The sequence below is a fragment of the Pteropus medius genome, unplaced genomic scaffold, assembly GCF_902729225.1.
Source record: "Pteropus medius unplaced genomic scaffold, Ma_sr-lr_union100, whole genome shotgun sequence".
Classification (NCBI taxonomy): Eukaryota; Metazoa; Chordata; class Mammalia; order Chiroptera; family Pteropodidae; genus Pteropus; species Pteropus medius.
The window spans coordinates 834,024-850,974 of NW_024355990.1; the positions used below are offsets into that span (position 1 = coordinate 834,024).

The 16,951-nt window shown below is 63.1% G+C and overlaps 2 protein-coding genes and 1 long non-coding RNA gene across 4 annotated transcripts; 2 read left to right on the plus strand and 1 right to left on the minus strand.

The window, feature by feature from the left end:
- Positions 1–1,393: 1,393 nt before the first annotated feature.
- P4HB (prolyl 4-hydroxylase subunit beta) lies at positions 1,394–11,000 on the plus strand. Its single transcript, XM_039859592.1, has 11 exons — positions 1,394–1,603; positions 2,748–2,954; positions 4,152–4,285; positions 4,433–4,570; positions 7,959–8,063; positions 8,202–8,327; positions 8,432–8,632; positions 8,855–8,975; positions 9,074–9,255; positions 9,380–9,466; positions 10,163–11,000. Exons 1-11 carry the CDS (start codon positions 1,456–1,458, stop codon positions 10,241–10,243), a joined length of 1,530 nt encoding a protein of 509 aa, XP_039715526.1. The 5' UTR covers positions 1,394–1,455; the 3' UTR covers positions 10,244–11,000.
- Positions 10,491–15,028, minus strand: LOC120600214 (uncharacterized). Its single transcript, XR_005652144.1, has 3 exons — positions 14,893–15,028; positions 13,361–13,489; positions 10,491–13,207 (listed from the first exon to the last, which is right to left on the minus strand). It is a non-coding gene; the product is annotated as an uncharacterized LOC120600214 (long non-coding RNA).
- Positions 13,543–16,615, plus strand: PPP1R27 (protein phosphatase 1 regulatory subunit 27). Of its 2 annotated transcripts, XM_039859599.1 has the most exons (3): positions 13,543–15,722; positions 15,813–15,963; positions 16,261–16,615. In XM_039859599.1, the coding sequence occupies exons 1-3, from the start codon at positions 15,533–15,535 to the stop codon at positions 16,382–16,384; spliced, it is 465 nt and encodes a 154-aa protein (XP_039715533.1). In that variant the 5' UTR covers positions 13,543–15,532; the 3' UTR covers positions 16,385–16,615. The 2 variants fall into 2 exon arrangements, with proteins under 2 accessions (XP_039715533.1, XP_039715532.1); XM_039859598.1 differs by having other exon boundaries at positions 13,543–15,963.
- The last annotated feature ends 336 nt before the right edge of the window (positions 16,616–16,951 follow it).

The window sequence follows — 16,951 nt, forward strand, 5'->3', positions numbered from 1 at the left end:
GGGAGGCGTTGAGCAGAGGGAGAGCGGATCCCTCTAGGCAGCACCTTCCGGCAGAAATAAAATGTGAGCAACATGTATTCAATTTCCTAGGAACCACGTTAAAAACAAAAAACAAAAAACTTCAAGCACGTGAAATTGCTTATTTTTACTCTACCATATGTAATGAACCCGATTGATTTAATATCTGTATTTAGCACCAAATATTCCAACATGTCAAAATGTGTTATTAAGGGCATATCGTACATTCCCTGGCCGTACGCTTTGCCTTGAGCCCGGTGGATGTTACACTCTGGGCCCATCTCAGTCGGGCCAATGAAACCTCAAGCGCCCAGCAGCCTCGGTGGCAGCGAGCCACCACCGTGCACAGCGCGAGTCCGGAGGGAGCTGCGTGGGGCCGTGGGCGCCTTTTGCGGCAGCTGCCCGCAGCGCCTGAGAAGCATCGCATGGCTTCGTAGGATGTGGCAACCAAGGGGAAGAAAGGGACGCGTCGCCCCTGAGGTCCTCCGTCCGGGGGGACTGGGGGCGCCGAGGGCTCCTCCCCGGCCGCCGCCGGCCCCAGCACTTGCGCAACTTCTGTGGGGCGCCCTGGGTCGGTTTCTCGGTTTCTCGGTTTCTGGACCTTCAGGTTGGACCCGCCCAACCTCCCCTTCCTCCACCCCGCCCTGTGTAGGCTCTCGCGCTGGGGCCTAGGAATCTCAATTCCCGGGCCCAGCACCGGAGACCCTCCCCGTGATCTTCCCAGGCGCCATCGTGTCCGGTTTCGGCCTTCCCCGCTCCAGCAGACGCCGCTGGTACAGAACTGGCCGGCCAGTCACCAGCCGCGCCCGAGCCTAGATTCTCGGGCAGGGGCCACACGGACCTCACGCGCGCCGGAAGTTGCGTCAGCCCAGCTTCCGGCTCGCCGAGCCGGGGGCGGTGCCAGTTACGGAGACGCGGTCCAGTCAGAATGCAACACGAGGGGTTTCGGAGGCGCAGGCGCAGCCCCGCCCCTCGGCTGCGGACTCCGCCCCACTGCCACGTTCGACGAAGGATCGCGCGGGGTGCGCGCACCTCTTGGCCAATCGGGAGCCGCAGAGCCGCGGCCTCCGAAAGTGGCAGCCATTCCAGACCCGAGGAAAGTGTAGGAGAAAGCCGCCAGTCACAAGTCGAGGGAGAGAAAGTTCTGAGCTGAGAGCCAATGAGAGGCTGGGGAAGAGTGCGAGCGCGACCCTCTCGGCCAATCCCGGGCCAGGGCACAGGAGGCCTCCGTAGCTATCCCGAATCCAGGGCGGGGGCCGGCGTGGACATCCAATCAGAGCGCGGCGGAGGCGAGCCCCGGGGTGGCCGGCCAATCGGGCGCGGGCGCACGCGGGCGCGCGGGGGGCAGCCGGGTTTATAAGAGCGGGGCGGGCGGTGCGCGCTCTCGAGGCCTCGCTGTCCGGCGGCGCCAACTGAAGCGCCGCTCCCGCTGCCGACATGCTGCGCCGCGTTCTGCTCTGCCTGGCCCTGGCCGCGCTAGGTCGCGCGGGCGCCGACCCCGACGAGGAGGACCACGTCCTGGTGCTGCACAAGGGCAACTTCGAGGAGGCGCTGGCGGCCCACAAGTACCTGCTGGTGGAGTTCTGTGAGTGCCGTCCGGGCCTCGCCGCTGTCGCAGGGTGGTGACAGGGACCGGGACCGAGCGACGCAGGGGGCCGTGGAGGTCCAGGGGTGGAAGGCTGGGGACGCAGCGGGGGACGGGGCGGGGACAGCGGACGGAGGAGGCGCAGAGGGAACAGAGTGGGGACTGATCGGGCCGCGGGACAGAGGGCCGGGCTTCCTTCTCCACCCTCCTTCCTCCAACCTCACAGTGGGTTGGGGTCCTCAGGGCTGTCAACGCTCAGGCCAACCCTGGACACGCTGGCTCCCAGCCCCTAGGCAGGCTCATCTTCCACCGAAACAGCCCACAGACCTGCTGTCACTGTCCCTGCACTGCCGGCGTTCTGGGGACAACAGCCGGACCCTAAGGGTGACAGCCGAGAGCCAGGACTCCATTGTGCCTGACAGCCACTTGGCAGGGTCCCTCCGTTAGCCTAGGGGAAACATGGTCGCCTGTGTGAGCTGCCACAAATACAAAGGAATAGGCCCGGGGCCAGACCCCTAACTGCTCCCTAAAGTGCCCCGCTCCTGCCCGCACCACCTCCAACCCAGGGCAGCGACGCTCCGTTGGATGGTACCGTATCTCCCGCCAGAACCCAGACCTCTGTGTTTCTGAGTGTTTGAGCCTTGACTGTCAGGGATGGAAGTCTTAGGCCCAGCACAGCTGCTAACCTGGGTTGGGAGGCGGTCTGGTCCCCAGTGTGCAGGGCCAGATCTAAGTACGAGTCTCTGGGCAGGTGTGCACAGATGTGTGTCACCTACTCAGGACTGGGCGTAACTCGGTGTGGCAGCGGCAGCCTCTGAACTTCTCAGCGCTCCTGAGGGAAACTCCAGGACGCGGGCTGCCCCAGTGGTCTGCGTGCAGGTGGTAGGGAGCTGCTAATCATTACAGCATTTGTCTTCCTGGGCTGAACAGTGACGAAGCAGAGGGGGGTGGTGCTGGTTTGTCAGGCACGGCCTCTGTCCCGAAATTGCCCAAGAGCGCCGGGCTGTCAGCTCAGCCCTGTGCGTTCGGAGGGGTCGTCTGGGCGAGCAGATCAGGTCTTCACGGAGCGAAGCACCGGGAGAAGGGGTGGGAGGCCAGGAGCTGGGGCTGGTGCTGCTCTCCAGCGTCTCGCTCTCCTTTTCAGATGCCCCTTGGTGCGGCCACTGCAAGGCCCTGGCCCCCGAGTATGCCAAAGCGGCTGGAAAACTGAAGGCGGAAGGTTCCGAAATCAGACTGGCCAAGGTAGACGCCACGGAGGAGTCTGACCTGGCCCAGCAGTATGGCGTCCGCGGCTACCCTACGATCAAGTTCTTCAAGAATGGAGACACGGCTTCCCCCAGGGAGTATACAGGTGTGACCGCGGCCCTGCAGTCTGGAGCACACCCGCGGGTGGGGAGGCCCATTTGCGGAGACGTGGAGGGGAGCCTCCTCGGGCCGAGATCTCGCTCTAGTTCGGTTCGGAGGATTCTGCGAGCTCATCCCGGAAGCACCTCTCGAGGGCAGAAGGGCACCCAGGGGTGCACAGCGGGCTGAGGCTTGTCCAAAGGCTGAGCAGCAGTGTGGCGGGTGCCGCCAGCTGTGCTGGCCACCGCGCTGGCCGCTGAGAGCCGAGGCGTACAGCCGCCACGGCAGAGCCCGCATCGAAGCCCCGCTCCGCCGGCCACGCAGCCCTCTGCTGTGCGCCTGCTCCGAGGCTGCCTGCACGGGGCTGGGCCCCTTCGCAGCCCCGGCAGCACCTGTGACAGAAGGAGACTCTTTTGTCTGTAAAACCGGTTCCGTGGCTCGTCCGTCAGAATTCTCTCAAGCAGCCGGTCTTGTCAGTTTTGCTGTCAGCAGCTCTGGTCCCCTCTCCGGGCTGCTGTTTTATCATCCGGCTAGTGCCGTGTTGCTTTGGGAACAGGAAGTGCCTCGTCCAAAGCTCCGAGGGACCCGTCACGAAGCTGTAGGTTTTATAGATCAGATTCTCCCAGCCCCACCTGTGACTGATGACTCAGCTTTCTGCTGCCACTTGGCAGAACCCTTTACGTGAGGTTCGGCAGCCCTCACGCTGGGCCAGGTAGTCAAGCCCCGTGAGGGAGGGAAGAGCCGGCAGCCTCGGTGTCGGGAGGACTGTCACCTCTGCTTCCGGTGGTCCTGGGTCCAGGAGGTGTGAAGGGCAAGGGCAGCAGGCTGGGGCAACCCGCCCTCAAGGCAGCTGGCCTCGAGACTGGCTTAGCAACCAGCCTTATTTCTTTTTTTCCTTCCCCTTTTTCCTTCCTTTATTTTCACGTTATCTCCAGTTAAGGCAAAGCCTGGTATGAGACCCCTGGGGTAGGGGGTGTGTGTGCGTGTAATGAACGCACACGTCAAGGAAATTTTGTAAAATGCAGAGATCAGACAAGAAAAGTGGTTTGTAGTTCTGCCACCCAGAGGCACCCGCTGCCTTTGCCTCCTTTGAGGCGCGCGTCCCCCACACGGAAGAGCGTGCGGCCTGGCTGTGCCCTCAGGTAAGGGTGGGCAGGGTGGTGGGCTCGGGTTTCAGGTGGACCCTGCCTGTGTTTGGGTACAGCTGGCAGAGAAGCCGACGACATCGTGAACTGGCTGAAGAAACGCACGGGCCCTGCTGCCACCACACTGCCTGACGAGGCCGCCGCCGAGGCCTTGGTGGAGTCCAGCGAGGTGACGGTCATCGGCTTCTTCAAGGTAGGGGCTTTGGGGTTGGTCTCAGGTCGTTGTACCCCTTCGCTGGAGGACGGGTCCCTGTGGCCTGCGTACTGCACTCTGCCCCGCCGATGCGGGCGGGGGGTCCTCGGTGTTGGGCGTGCAGCCACCTCTGGTCCTCTTCCCCAGGACGTGGAGTCGGACTTTGCCAAGCAGTTCCTGTTGGCAGCGGAGGCCATTGATGACATACCCTTTGGGATCACGTCCAATAGTGACGTGTTCTCCAACTATCAGCTGGACAAGGACGGGGTTGTCCTCTTCAAGAAGGTGAGTGGTCCTCGGCGGCTCTGCTGGGTGCGTGTGTCCCAGGGCAGGTGGCCCTGCCGCGTTGCTACCGCAGCGCCTGGAGCACCTCGCCCACGGCACCGGCCTGCCACCTCCCTGGCCGTTATCAGCGTCCAGCCTGCAGCAGGTGCGGGGCTGTGGCCCTTTGTTTGGCCACTGCCGGCTCTGTGCTGTGTTTGCGAGGGCGGGGCGTCAGCTCTTTTAAACTGTGGTGAAACATGTAACAGTTTGCTGTTAGAACCACTTTCAGGTACATAGGCGTCTGTGACCTTAGCTACATGGCGACTACATTGTAACTACGTTGTAACTACATCCTACTCTGGATGGTTTCTGTTTCCAAAACGGCCCGTCACAGCGCCCTTCCTTGTGTAAAGGGGCTTTTGGCGAGGACTGGTGTTTCCGCCGCTTGGCGCCATTGCTAGGGCCCAGTGGGACTCAGGTCCGCGCGTTTCTGACGGGGCGGTGGCGTGTTTGCTTTTTACCTCAGACCCCGGGCAGTGGGACATGGGCCAGCCGAGCCCGCGTGCTCTTTGTGGACCAGGACTGTCCCTGGATTGGGGACAAAAAGCACAGTGCAGAGTGGAGGATGGGAGGCACATTTCCAGGGTTGGGGACAGGACCCTTGTCCCCTTTATCAGGAAGGATGGTTTGGCAGGCCCACCTCTAAGAGGCCCTGTGTGCCCGTGAGGGGCAGGGACCTAAGGGAGCGCTGGCTGTGAGCTGGGGCTATCCCAAGGGGCGGGACCCCACAGTGCTCAGGGTGCTTCTGGGCGCCAGAGGTTTGCTTTCTGTGTCCTAGTCATTGGGGCGGATCCGTAGCTCCTTCCTTGACAGTTCAGGGCGTTACGCAGCTTTCTTTACTCGGTGGAAATCCTCGCAAAGTTCCCTGAGGGATTGACGAGTTGTCATCGCAAAAGTGCCCGAAAAATTGCGATTAATATCTGGGAAAATCACGCGGTGTTGGGTGAAGCTGAGCGCGTGCTGAAGGGACCCTGGGTCTCATCCGAGAGTGCAGGCGGGGAGGGCGTCCGAGGCTTTGAGACTTCGGTCCACACTGTTCTTTCGCTTCTCCCTTGACATCGAGGGGCCCGTTTTCGCCCCCGATCGCGTGTGGATTTTGCTATTCGTGTGTCCTTGGAGGTTAGAATGACCGTTTCTTGTTCCGCGAAGACTCTGGTGCCCGCTGATCCCCGTGTGCCGATACAGGCCGGGCACGGCCGAGCCCTCGGGTCCGGTGCCTGTGAGTGGCCGGCGCTTCCTCTTCCTCGCGGCAGCTCCCGTCGGCTCGGGCCGCAGCCTGGCCGAGCCCGTGGCCTTTGCCGTGTGGGTCAGTGCGGGTCACAGCTGCCGTCGGACGGCGGAGCCCGATCGGCGGGAGGACGAGGCTCGGATCCAGAGCCTCTCAGATTTCTGCCCGGCTCGTCGTCGCGCTTTCTCAGCTGCCACAGTCAGTTTCTTGTTTCCGGTCTCAGCCTTGACGTGTCCCCTTTTCCAGGCCGTTCAGCCCACTTCCTCAAAGTGAGCCGGGTCTTACTGTCTGTCCGGGGCAGCCTGGCTGAGCCGGCCGCTTCCCCAAGTGGAGCAGGTGGCTGTGCTCCCTGGAGGGGCCAGCTGCCACTAGCCAGGCAGGGCGATGAGGGCAGTGGTACCAGTGACACCTGAGCCCAAATCCCGGCTTGGACCACGGGTTCGAGGGCTGAGCATCCCGTCTCTTTGTCCTGCCGTTCACCTGTCCTCTTTTCTACCCCTGGAGGCCGGGGCGTTTGGAGCGGCTCTCCGCTCCCGCAGCGTCAGAGCCTTTTTTTGACGTTCATGTTATGGGCCGGCAGGGCTGGCCGCCACTGCCAGAAACGGGGTGGTCTCCTGCCTGGGGCCCCAGCCCTCCCGCGACTGTCCCCAGCTAAACGAAGGCCGTCTCTGCTTTCGACCGCGGCAGTGAAAATGGAGCGTGTGGCACCGATACCAAAATGATGGCGGCTTAACAGCGACAGCTCAGCATGAAGTTGGGCGGTGCTGGCTGCTCAGAGGGGCTGGACGAGTGGGGACGGCGGTTCGTTTGCCCCTAACTGGGGCTCAGGACCCCCTGGCCTGGCCTGCTGTGCATCTAATGGAGCCCACCAGTCAGCTTCTCATTTTCTCAACCAGTGCTCTTGGCCTCGGCTTTTCCGCTGGTGACTGTCCCCACGTCTGTGGGCGTGGGGCATATAGAGCAGTTTTCGGCCTCAGCTGGGGGCCGGGGAGGGGCAGGGGCTTGTGCCCGCAGCGCCTGGCCCTGGTCTGGTCTTAAGGCGAGGCGGTATGGGAGCAGGGAGGGGCCACTTGCTTTTCTGGATGCTAATTTGGGGGAATGAGGAAGAAAAGGTGAGTAGTTCTCTCCAGGTGTCATTTGATAACTGAGGGGAGTGACGGATGGCAGGCTCACCTGAACTGCCTACCTGAAAAGGCACAGGCCCAACCTCTCTGTGGCAGGAATTGTTCCTGCACCTATCTGGGGCTGCGGCCGCACCTGGGCGGGAAGGCCCCCCGTCGGCCCTCTGGTGGACGACAACACCTCCACCCTTGTGCCCCAGGACTCCCCAAGTTCTTGTTACTGGGGTCCCAGAGAGCTTCTGTGTACGTGGGTTATACCTATTGATTCTTATTGTGTTAGAAATAAGAACTGAGAAATTTAAAAAACTTATTCTTTATAAAATGACAGTAAACAACTCAATACGAGTCATCAAAAATAACGTTTTTGTGAGGATGAAATTTTCCCAGACAGTATCTCAGGTGAGAGTGGTGCCTCTGCTGGTCTCTCTAACGTCCACCGAGAGGGAGGTCAGCGGGGCCTTTTGCCTTCAGTCCGCTGTGGTGTCGCGTGCTGCCTCTGTAAAACCACCCTTTTCGGGAGAAAGCGTGAGGAAGCCCACAACATCTGCCTGCAATGATGACATTCGCCTTGACCTTGAGGCTGCCCACAAGGGTGTGGCCCACACACAGAGCTGTTGCTTTAGGGACTTTGAAATGAGGAGGGATCCCTGGCATTGTAATGTGGAGCGCTCATGCCGTGGGGAGCCTGCTGGTCCACACCCCGTGGGCCAGGGGTGACCAGCTGTGGGGGCTCTGGCACGTGGGAGGCTGCCCTGCCCACCTGTGCTTCTGGGGAGCCCATGCTCCTTCCCTGGGGACGCGCCTGGAAGGGTGCTGACTCCTGCAGGCCTCCCCGGCTGTGATTTATGGACAGAGGCATGTGGGGCCTGCTCGCTTGTCTCTGAACTCCAGATAGGAAGACGGGGCTGCAAGGCCGCTGCCCTGGATCCTGGGCTGGGGAGCTTGGCGCACGGCGGCTCTGCCGAGTCCCCCAGGGCTCAGGGCCTCTCTCCGTCCCCAGTTTGACGAAGGCCGGAACGACTTTGAGGGGGAGGTCACCAAAGAGAAGCTGCTGGCCTTCATCAAGCACAACCAGCTGCCGCTGGTCATCGAGTTCACCGAGCAGGTACGGCTCTGCTGGGCCTGCGTGCGGTGCCCCGGGACCCCGCTCATTCCCCGTGGTCGTCCGGGCGTCAGTGGCGTTGGGGCCGTTGAGAGCATCTCCTGCGTCAGTAGCTGAGCTCGTGACCTGTTTGTGATGCAGACGGCCCCGAAGATTTTTGGAGGGGACATCAAGACTCACATTCTGCTGTTCCTGCCCGAGAGTGCGCCCGACCGCGACGGCAAGCTGAGTGGCTTCAAGAAGGCTGCCGAGCGCTTCAAGGGCAAGGTGCGTGCCGGCCGCTGGGCAGGGGCCATGGAGCGGGGGCGGCGGCGGCACCCGCAGCCTGCCGGCCACCCGGCGCCGCTCCAACCTGCCTCTTCTTCCCCAAGATCCTGTTCATCTTCATCGACAGCGACCACGCCGACAACCAGCGCGTGCTCGAGTTCTTCGGCCTGAAGAAGGAGGAGTGTCCGGCCGTGCGCCTGATCACCCTGGAGGAGGAGATGACCAAGTATAAGCCAGAGTCAGCCGGGCTGACAGCAGACGAGATCACGGACTTCTGCCAGCGCTTCCTGGATGGCAAGGTCAAGGTGCGGGCACCATGCCCTGGGCTGGGTGGCCTGCGCTGGCCTCTGGTGCCGTGGCATGGCTGTGTCCTGGAGTCTGACACCATGGGTGTAGAGTTCTGAGGACGGGGCGCCGGGCGCTGTGAACATGGCCGTCCTGGGTGCACTGCCCGGGGCGTGGGCCGGGCAGCGTGTGTCCCTGTGGGGCTCCTGCGGGCGGCCTGACCCCGCTCTGCCTGCCTCCAGCCCCACCTGATGAGCCAGGAGCTGCCTGAGGACTGGGACAAGCAGCCTGTCAAAGTGCTGGTTGGGACCAACTTTGAAGAGGTGGCTTTCGATGAGAAGAAGAACGTCTTCGTGGAATTCTGTAAGTGAAGCCTCTCGCAGGTCTGTGCTGCCTGGGTGATTCGGGGCGGGCGGCCAGGGCAGCCCCCTGGCCCCATGAGACTCACTGCTTCCTTGCAGACGCCCCCTGGTGTGGCCACTGCAAACAGCTGGCTCCCATTTGGGATAAGCTGGGAGAGACGTACAGGGACCACGACAACATTGTCATCGCCAAGATGGACGCGACGGCCAACGAGGTGGAGGCCGTTAAAGTTCACAGCTTCCCCACGCTCAAGTTCTTCCCTGCCAGCGCAGACAGGACGGTGCGCCTTCCGGGGGGGCGCGGGGCCTCTGTCCTGCCCGCGAAGGGGTGGGTGGGGTGGGGGACACAGCCCGAGGGGTCCCCGGTGCAGGGCCAGCTTCCCGCTCCTCATTGCCTCCCCACAGGTCATCGACTACAACGGGGAGCGGACCCTGGAAGGCTTTCGCAAGTTCTTGGAGAGTGGCGGCCAGGACGGGGCAGGGGATGACGATGTAAGTGGCGGCCCCTGCGGCCCCTCCCCATGCTCCACCAACACGTGCCTAGGCAGCTGGCTCCGGAGGCTTGTGCGCGCCAGGGCCGGGTGGCTCGGGAGGGTCTGTGCATGCGCACGTTTGCTGACGAAATCGGACTCGCCCCGCGTGCTTCCCTGCTCCTTTGGGCTCAGGTGGCCGTCCCCGACCCATTGGCTAAGGCGTCCTGTCAGCGTCAGCCGTGGGGAGCAGAGGGGTGTTGGACGTGCACCCAGGCCAAGAGGGCGTGGCAGGGATGGGGGCCGGTGACTAGCAGGACATAGCATCAGGGAGGGGGAGGGAATGGTCAGCCCAGGCCTGCGGCGCCTGCCTGGAGCCTGGAGAAGTGGGGGGGCCGTCACCCCGGGGAGCGCTCTCTGGCTGCTGAGCAGGGTGGGGCTGGGCCCGGGCAGCTGCGCTGCCGTGGCCAGTGGCCTCACCAGCCCCACAAACCCTGAGGGCTGGGAGGGGGATGACGCCGCTGGAGCCCCTGCCACTGACCCGCCGGGCAGTGTGGGCTGCGCTCTGCTTCTGCCCGGGCCTCGTGCCCTCGGCGGGCGGGGGCGGGGGTGGGGGGCAGGCATCTGCACACACAGGCTCCTGCCCCAGCGGCCGGCTGGCCCCCAGCGTGCGGGCAGGGCCCCGACTCTCCGCCCCCCCCTCGTTCCCGTGTCCCAGGATCTCGAAGACCTAGAGGAGGCAGAAGAGCCCGACCTGGAGGAAGACGACGATCAGAAAGCTGTGAAGGACGAACTGTGATGTCACAACCAGCCCAGCACCCTGACGCGCCCTCGGAGCTGCAGCCCCGGCAGCGAGGCTCGGGAGCCCGGGCCCCCGGGGGGGAGGCGCACCAGCCAGAAGTGCGGGGGACTTCGTGAGGCGACACCTCACTGACACGCGTAGGCTTAGACCCGCCTCTCCTTCCGCCTTTCCGTTCCTGGAAAGGACCCTCCCCAGGCCAACCTCGGGGCCCGTTTTTTTAATTGATGTACTTTTTCGTACACGGTTTCTTCCAGAACGCGCCCAAAAATGTTTGCGAATCTCACGTGGCAGTGTCTCCCTCCCGTTAGGTTTATACTATCACTTTTAAAAATTTCCATCTGTGGGATTCTTGGACATTTTTGGACATCGGGGTCTCTGCTCACCTTGGTCGGGCCACCCTGGAGACCGATGTGCCCTGTGTGGAAAGGGCCCAAGCCATGCCGGACGGGTCACCCCCCTCACACCCATGTTGCTGTGACCGAGTGTGGCTCCCGCAGCGTGTGGTTAAACGGAGACTTCCGGTCTCTGTCGCAGAGGCCGCCATGACTGGGGGGCGCCGGTGGGGCCAAGACAGGGCCTCCTCCCCGAGCCAGGCTCCTCACCGCTGAGGCCTGAGCCGGCCTGAACCAGGACCCTCCACTTCCAGGCCGGGACACAGCCGCGGGAGCTCGAGCCCGGCCAGCCATCAGCGGCCCTCAGGTCCCTCCACCACAGCGTGGGGACAACTCATTGGCCAAATAAACTTCCAATTTCAGTGCCTGTTGTCGTCTCTGCCGTGCAGCCTCTGAGGTGGGCTGGGCCCCCAGCCCCGGAGGGGACGTGGGCTTGGCCGGGCCGCTCCTGTCCAGATGCTGCTTTCCAGGAGCTCAGGGCAGGGATGGAGGCGCGCACGGCCCGGGGGGCACCTGTGCGTCTCCAGGCGGGGAGTTGGGGTGTTGCCTGGCCCTGCACGTGCTGTAGCTGATCTGGTTCACTTGTGACCGCCACGGTGGCATCACCCTACCTGGGCACTGAGTTGTCATGACGCGGATCTTGCTCGAGTGCCACCGGAGTGGCGTCAGCCCTGGCCAGAGGTCGGCAGGTCCATGTGCAGTGGCGGTCCCATCCCACCAAGGCCTGGGCCGACCGGGTCCGGTGAGGAGCGCGTTCAGGCTTCTGGAACCGGTGACACGACATTGCCAGACACACATGTGAAGAGGATCTAGTTTAAGAACGAGTCACTGAGTTGGTCAAGCAGATTTGCCTTCTGGAACGTCAGCTTGCGGTCCGCACGGGAGAGCATGAGATCAGCTCTCCGCCAGCCCGGCTGCCCTCCTGAGCCTGGGTTACGGATGCCTCCAAGCCCCTCTGAGAGCCGGGGACCCCCACGCTGGAGGGCGGGCTCAGCTTCTGCTGCTGTCTGCACCTGCAGCAGCAGGTAGGGCAGGAGGGCCGTGCGTACAGTCCCAAGAGGATGGGTGGAGGTGGCGGGCGCATCCACCTGACAGGCCCAGGTCAGAGCATCTCAGAGCCCTGCCTGGCCCCCACGTACCCCATCAAGCCCCCACATCCGGCGAGCCCTCTGGAGTGGGAAGTGACAGGCGTTCCCCGGTCCCCAGCCCCCCAGTTCTGAGGCTCACCTTCTGGTTGGTGATCCTGGGCCCGTGGGGCTTGCTGTGAATATGGTTCTCTCAGTGGCCGGGGCCCACAGGGGGTGGGGGTGTCACGTTCCCTCACCCTCACTGGTGCGTTCCCAGCGGGGGGTCCATCTTGCCCTCTGCATGAGGTCACCTGCCATCCAGGGCCAGCGCTGTGCCACCGGTGCACAGTGAGGACCTGCAGGGAGTGTGCTGGTGGCGCCAACCCAGCCCGGGCTTGTCCCCACACCCCAGCATCCAGACACTGCCCCCCCGGAGTCACAAGCTGACAGCGGCCGACAGCCGGGCGTCCCTCGCTGGTCCTGAGTGGCCTTCCAGCTAGTCCACTCCGGGGTCTGCATGCTGCGCCTCAGTCCTGCGGACGCGAGGAGCAGACAGCAGGACACGGGTGGGGGGTGGGTTCCACACCCTGGGAGGGGGTCGTGAGGCGGTAGCTCTGGCTTCCAAAGCAGCTCTTTCCAGCACAGCGGGGCTGTGAGGAGTCACAGCTGCAAGGGTGGGCTGGGCCCAAGCCACTGCTCCCTGCCCCAGTGACCGTGTGACCCTGTAGGTGGCGGGGTGGACCAGCTGTGGGAGCCCGGCCCTCTGCACAGAAGGCTGGGACCAGGAGCCGCTGCAGGAGCATTAGCATCACGTGCTCCCGGGAGGGGGTGTCCCCAGGCCCAGCCCCATCCCCTTTTGCAGATGTAGCTGATGACCGGTCCTGGGCCTGGGTTGGCTGGGTGGTTGTGGGGCGGAGTCCAAGACCTGGCTGGCCTGGTGGATTAGCGAGGTGACTTCACCCTCTCTGGGTTGGGCGGTTGAGGCTTAACAGCCTGGGACTCTGGTCCTCACTCTGTCCTATTGCGGCTGTCCTCTCCAGGTGGTAGGAAGGAAGCTGCTGTCCTCTGCTGGGCTTGTGCAGCAGGCCCCCCCAGATCCCCTGCCCCCAGAGCCGGAGGGGAGGGGTCTGTGGGGCTCCCCATGACCCTCCTGCAGGCTCCCTGTGGCTTTTCCTGCTGGAGGCGGAGCTTACGGGGTGTGTGCCTCACACTTTTCAGAGTGAGCTTTTTGCATTAAATGTTTTCCCGTTTTAGTCCTCTAGATGTCAGAAATTTAAATCCAGCGAACCAGGTCACTTCATGAGTTCACTCTGGCAGAGAAGGATCAGGGACAGAACCGCCTGAGTACAGGCTCAGTCCTGACATGGCTGCATGAGAAACACCTGTGGCGACGGTGGCAGGTTAGGCTGCTTGTGGCCGCGGCTGACAGTCTCCTAGGTGCCGTGCTGCAGGGCGCGTCCATGCTCCCACGTCCTCGCTAGAATAGAAGAGCACATAGATACCTGTCAGGGGCATTTACCTGTCGTGACTAGGGAGGCTCTGGGCAGCAGAGCCCCCCACCGCCAGCTCCCAGCACACCCTTAGCAGATGGCCCGGAGGCCCCCTTGAGGTCTCCAACACAGCCACCCCGATGGCCTTGCCCCAGCCTGTCTCACCGGAGGCCTGGTCACTCCTAGGGAGGGCCATGCTGTCCGTGGCAGTTTCATCCAGGGTTTGTTCACCTGATCCTCTGAGCGGGGAGGGCAGACAAGGCAGATAGAACTTTCCACATCAGAAAAGGTTATCTGCACATCAAAGGAAAGTTGTCTCTTATCTGCGGGGTAGAGCTTTCAGTCTCCAGGTTTCTTGTAACTAAGCTGGAAGAAACTGTCCCTGGCTCTTCCCCAGGGACCAGTTGAGACCGCCAGCCACGCAGCCCCTTCCCCTAAGCCCCAAGTGCAGGAGACCTGGGGTCCGCCCCTACGTCAGGGCCCTGCAGTGTTTGGCCTGGGTGGGGTGCCTCCAGCCCTGGCGTGTGTAACTGGCGGTGGCGCGGGGCCTCTGGGCTGGCCCGCTGGCCGGTGGACCAAGGCTGAGAAAACCCATCCCGGGGGCCGCGGTAGGCACTGCCCTATTTGCCCACAGCTTTTGGCCCAAAGGCCCTGCTCTGAGAGGATGTCAGATACATTTATCGATTTGATTTTGTTGGTTATAGACCAGCTTGGGGATGCAAAGGCTGTCAGTGACCCAGCTACCGGAACCCTCCGCCCCCGCTGCGAAGACCTGGCCACTCAGTTCTGTCCTCAGGCAGGCCTCCGTTAACTCCCCAGTGTTGGGGATTCAGCTGCGTCCCAACCTCAGCACCTCAGAACGGGACCTTATTTGGAAATAGGTCAATGCAGATGTGATTAGTCAGGACGCGGTCACACAGGAGCAGGCGGCCCTAACCCAGTAACTGGTGTCCTTATGACAGAAAGAGATGCAAACATAGACATGAACAGGGAGAATGCCGTGCGAACATGAAGCAGGGACGAGCTGAAGTGCCTCCAAGCAGAGGGGACCAAGGAGTGCCACCAGAAGCCAGGAGAGGGCTTTCCCTCAGAAGGAACTGCCCCTGCTGACACTTTGATCTGGGACTTCCAGCCTTCAGAACTGGGAGAGCACCAAGTTCTGTTGTTCAGGGCCCCCAGCCTGGCACCTCATTAGGGCGGTCATGGGGAATCCTGCCTCAGGTGCTGCGGACCTGTCCTAACTCCACAGGTGCACTCCTGACCCCACTCTGCTCCGTGCGTGTCCCATGTCCCGGGCTCACATCTCGTTCCCTGGTGCCACTCCCTCACCCAGGCCACAGCCCCAGCTCAGACACTGGCTGCTGCAGCGAAGGCAGGTGGCGCTGGCCTGGGCTGCTGGAATGTCTTCACATTCCACTGGCTGGGCTCCCACAGGTGAGTCCACGCTGGGCCGGGTGCAGAAGGCACACACCACCTGAGACGTGGCGGCCTGTCTCTGGGGCACAGACTGGATGCCACCTTAAGTGTGAGCATGTGTCCAGGAAGTTGCAGGAGCCTGGAACCAGGAGAAATGTGGGGCACAGCGACAGGGTTCAGGGTGCAGGAGAACCAGCTATTGCAGGGAGGGGAGGCAGGGGGTTCCCCTGGATGGTGGGGTGGGCAGGCCTGAGTGGGCGCTGAGGTTCTTAGATTCTAACCTGGGAGGTTCCCGAGCAGGAAGGCCCAGGAGAGTGATGCAAGCCAAAACGAACAGCGACAAGCAGCAGACAGGGTGATGGGTAGGGCCGGGCGGGCCTTCTTCCTGGCATGGTCAGGGCCCTGAGCTTCCCCTAGTTTCCTGGAAGGCGGAGGCGGCCACCCTCACCGTCTGCCGGGCCCTTCTCCCAGAGTTCCAGGCCTGGGCCCTTTTCGATGCTCTTGGTACCTACTTGCCTCCCTCATAGGCCCTGTCCTTCTAGTGTCCTCTATGAGGCACCTTCCAGGTCCAGCAGTGGGGCCGGGTGCAATAGCCAGGAAGGATCTGACCCCTTTGGCTGGGCACAGCGACAGGTGGGCTGAAAGACGAGCCACCAAACATGATCTGAGAACAAGGCGGAGAGCAGCTCGGTTTCAGCCCTTCGCAGTGTGAGCGTGACTGCGCAGCTTTATATAGCTCTGCGGGCCCTATATAAGTGGGAGGTGCCCTTGCCACCGGGAGTACAGGAGGCATCGCGGTGGCTGTGCTGGGAGCCACTGTCCTCAACCAGAAGAGCCTACACGCTGGTCTGGTCCAGCTGCGCGCATTCCTCTCGGAGCAAGAGGGTCCCCTCAGGGGTGGTCCACACCACAGCCCCCAGGATGCCCAGCAGAACTGTCCGCTATGCCCGCTATAGCCCACGGCAGCGGCGCCGGCGGCTGCTGGCGGAACGCAGTGTGCGCTTCCCTAACGACGTCCTGTTTCTGGACCACATCCGCCAGGGTGACCTGGAGCAGGTGGGACGCTTCATCCGGGCTCGGAAAGTGGCCCTGGACACCATCCACCCCTCAGGTGAGTGCCCGGGGGACCAGCAGAGGGTCTGTGGGGAGGCAGGCGGAGGGCTGGGCCTTGACCCGCCCTGCCCTGCCCTGCCCTGCCCAGGCCTGGCGGCCCTGCACGAAGCCGTGCTCTCTGGAAACCTGGAGTGTGTGAAGCTGCTGGTCAAATACGGGGCCGACATTCACCAGCGCGACGAGACGGGCTGGACGCCCCTGCACATCGCCTGCAGTGACGGGTACCCTGACATAGCCAGGTGAGAGGGTGAGGCCAGCGGCTTTATCCCAACTCCTCCAGCCTCAAGGGGCCTCCAGGATGTGGCCCCCCAAAAGCTGGCGGTGTCACTAAGAACCGTAAGGGCTTCTGTGATCTCCTTTCTGTCCCCTTGCCCGCCCTGGAGCAAACTGGAAAAGTCAGCCAGTTTCCAAAGGGTCAGGTTTCACCCCACTAACCCCACCTGGAAAAAGAAATAACAGGTGGATCTCAGAGCTGGGGTGGGGGCGCTCCTCCAGGCCATCTCTCCACTACAGCCGTGGCTGCTCTTTATGCCCAGGTACCTCATTTCCCTGGGGGCCGACAGAGACGCAGCCAACGATGACGGTGATCTGCCTTCCGACCTCATTGATCCGGATTTCAAGGACCTGGTAGAGCTCTTCAAAGGGACTAGGATGGACTGAGCCCCGCCCTGTCCTCCCAGGGCTGTCATCCTCCCTGGAAAAACCGGGCGCCCACCTCTCCCAAGTGCCAGGACGTGCCCGCCCGCGGGGCGCTAGAGCCAGCCAGGCTGGCCAGGACCCCGTCCCTGGGAACGGACCCCGTCCCACACCTCTGGCCTGGCTTTTTCTCCAGGTGAATTTTTTATTGTGAACAGTTTTTACTTTTTCAATAAATGTGATGCCCACGCCCGAGGTGGTTGCCTGATTACTGGGGACCGGCCCATCCCAGTCCCCCGGATCCGGCCGCTTCCGGCGGCGGGCGCGCCCCGCTGTCCGCGCTGGGCTGGGGGTCCCGAGGACAGCGCCGGGGTCGCCCCGCCGCCCACGGCCCGCGGCCCCGCGCGGCGCCGTCACGTGGCCGCGGCGCCCGCGCCTGCGCGTGCGCGTTTGCGGCGCGGCGTCACTTCCGGCCGGGCCCCAGCTGGCGGAGGCGGCGGCGGCGGCCGAACGGCGAGGTGAGGCGACGGCGGGGGCGGAGCGGGCGCGGCCGGGACCCGCCCCGGAGCGGCGGGCGCGAGGGGAGGGCCC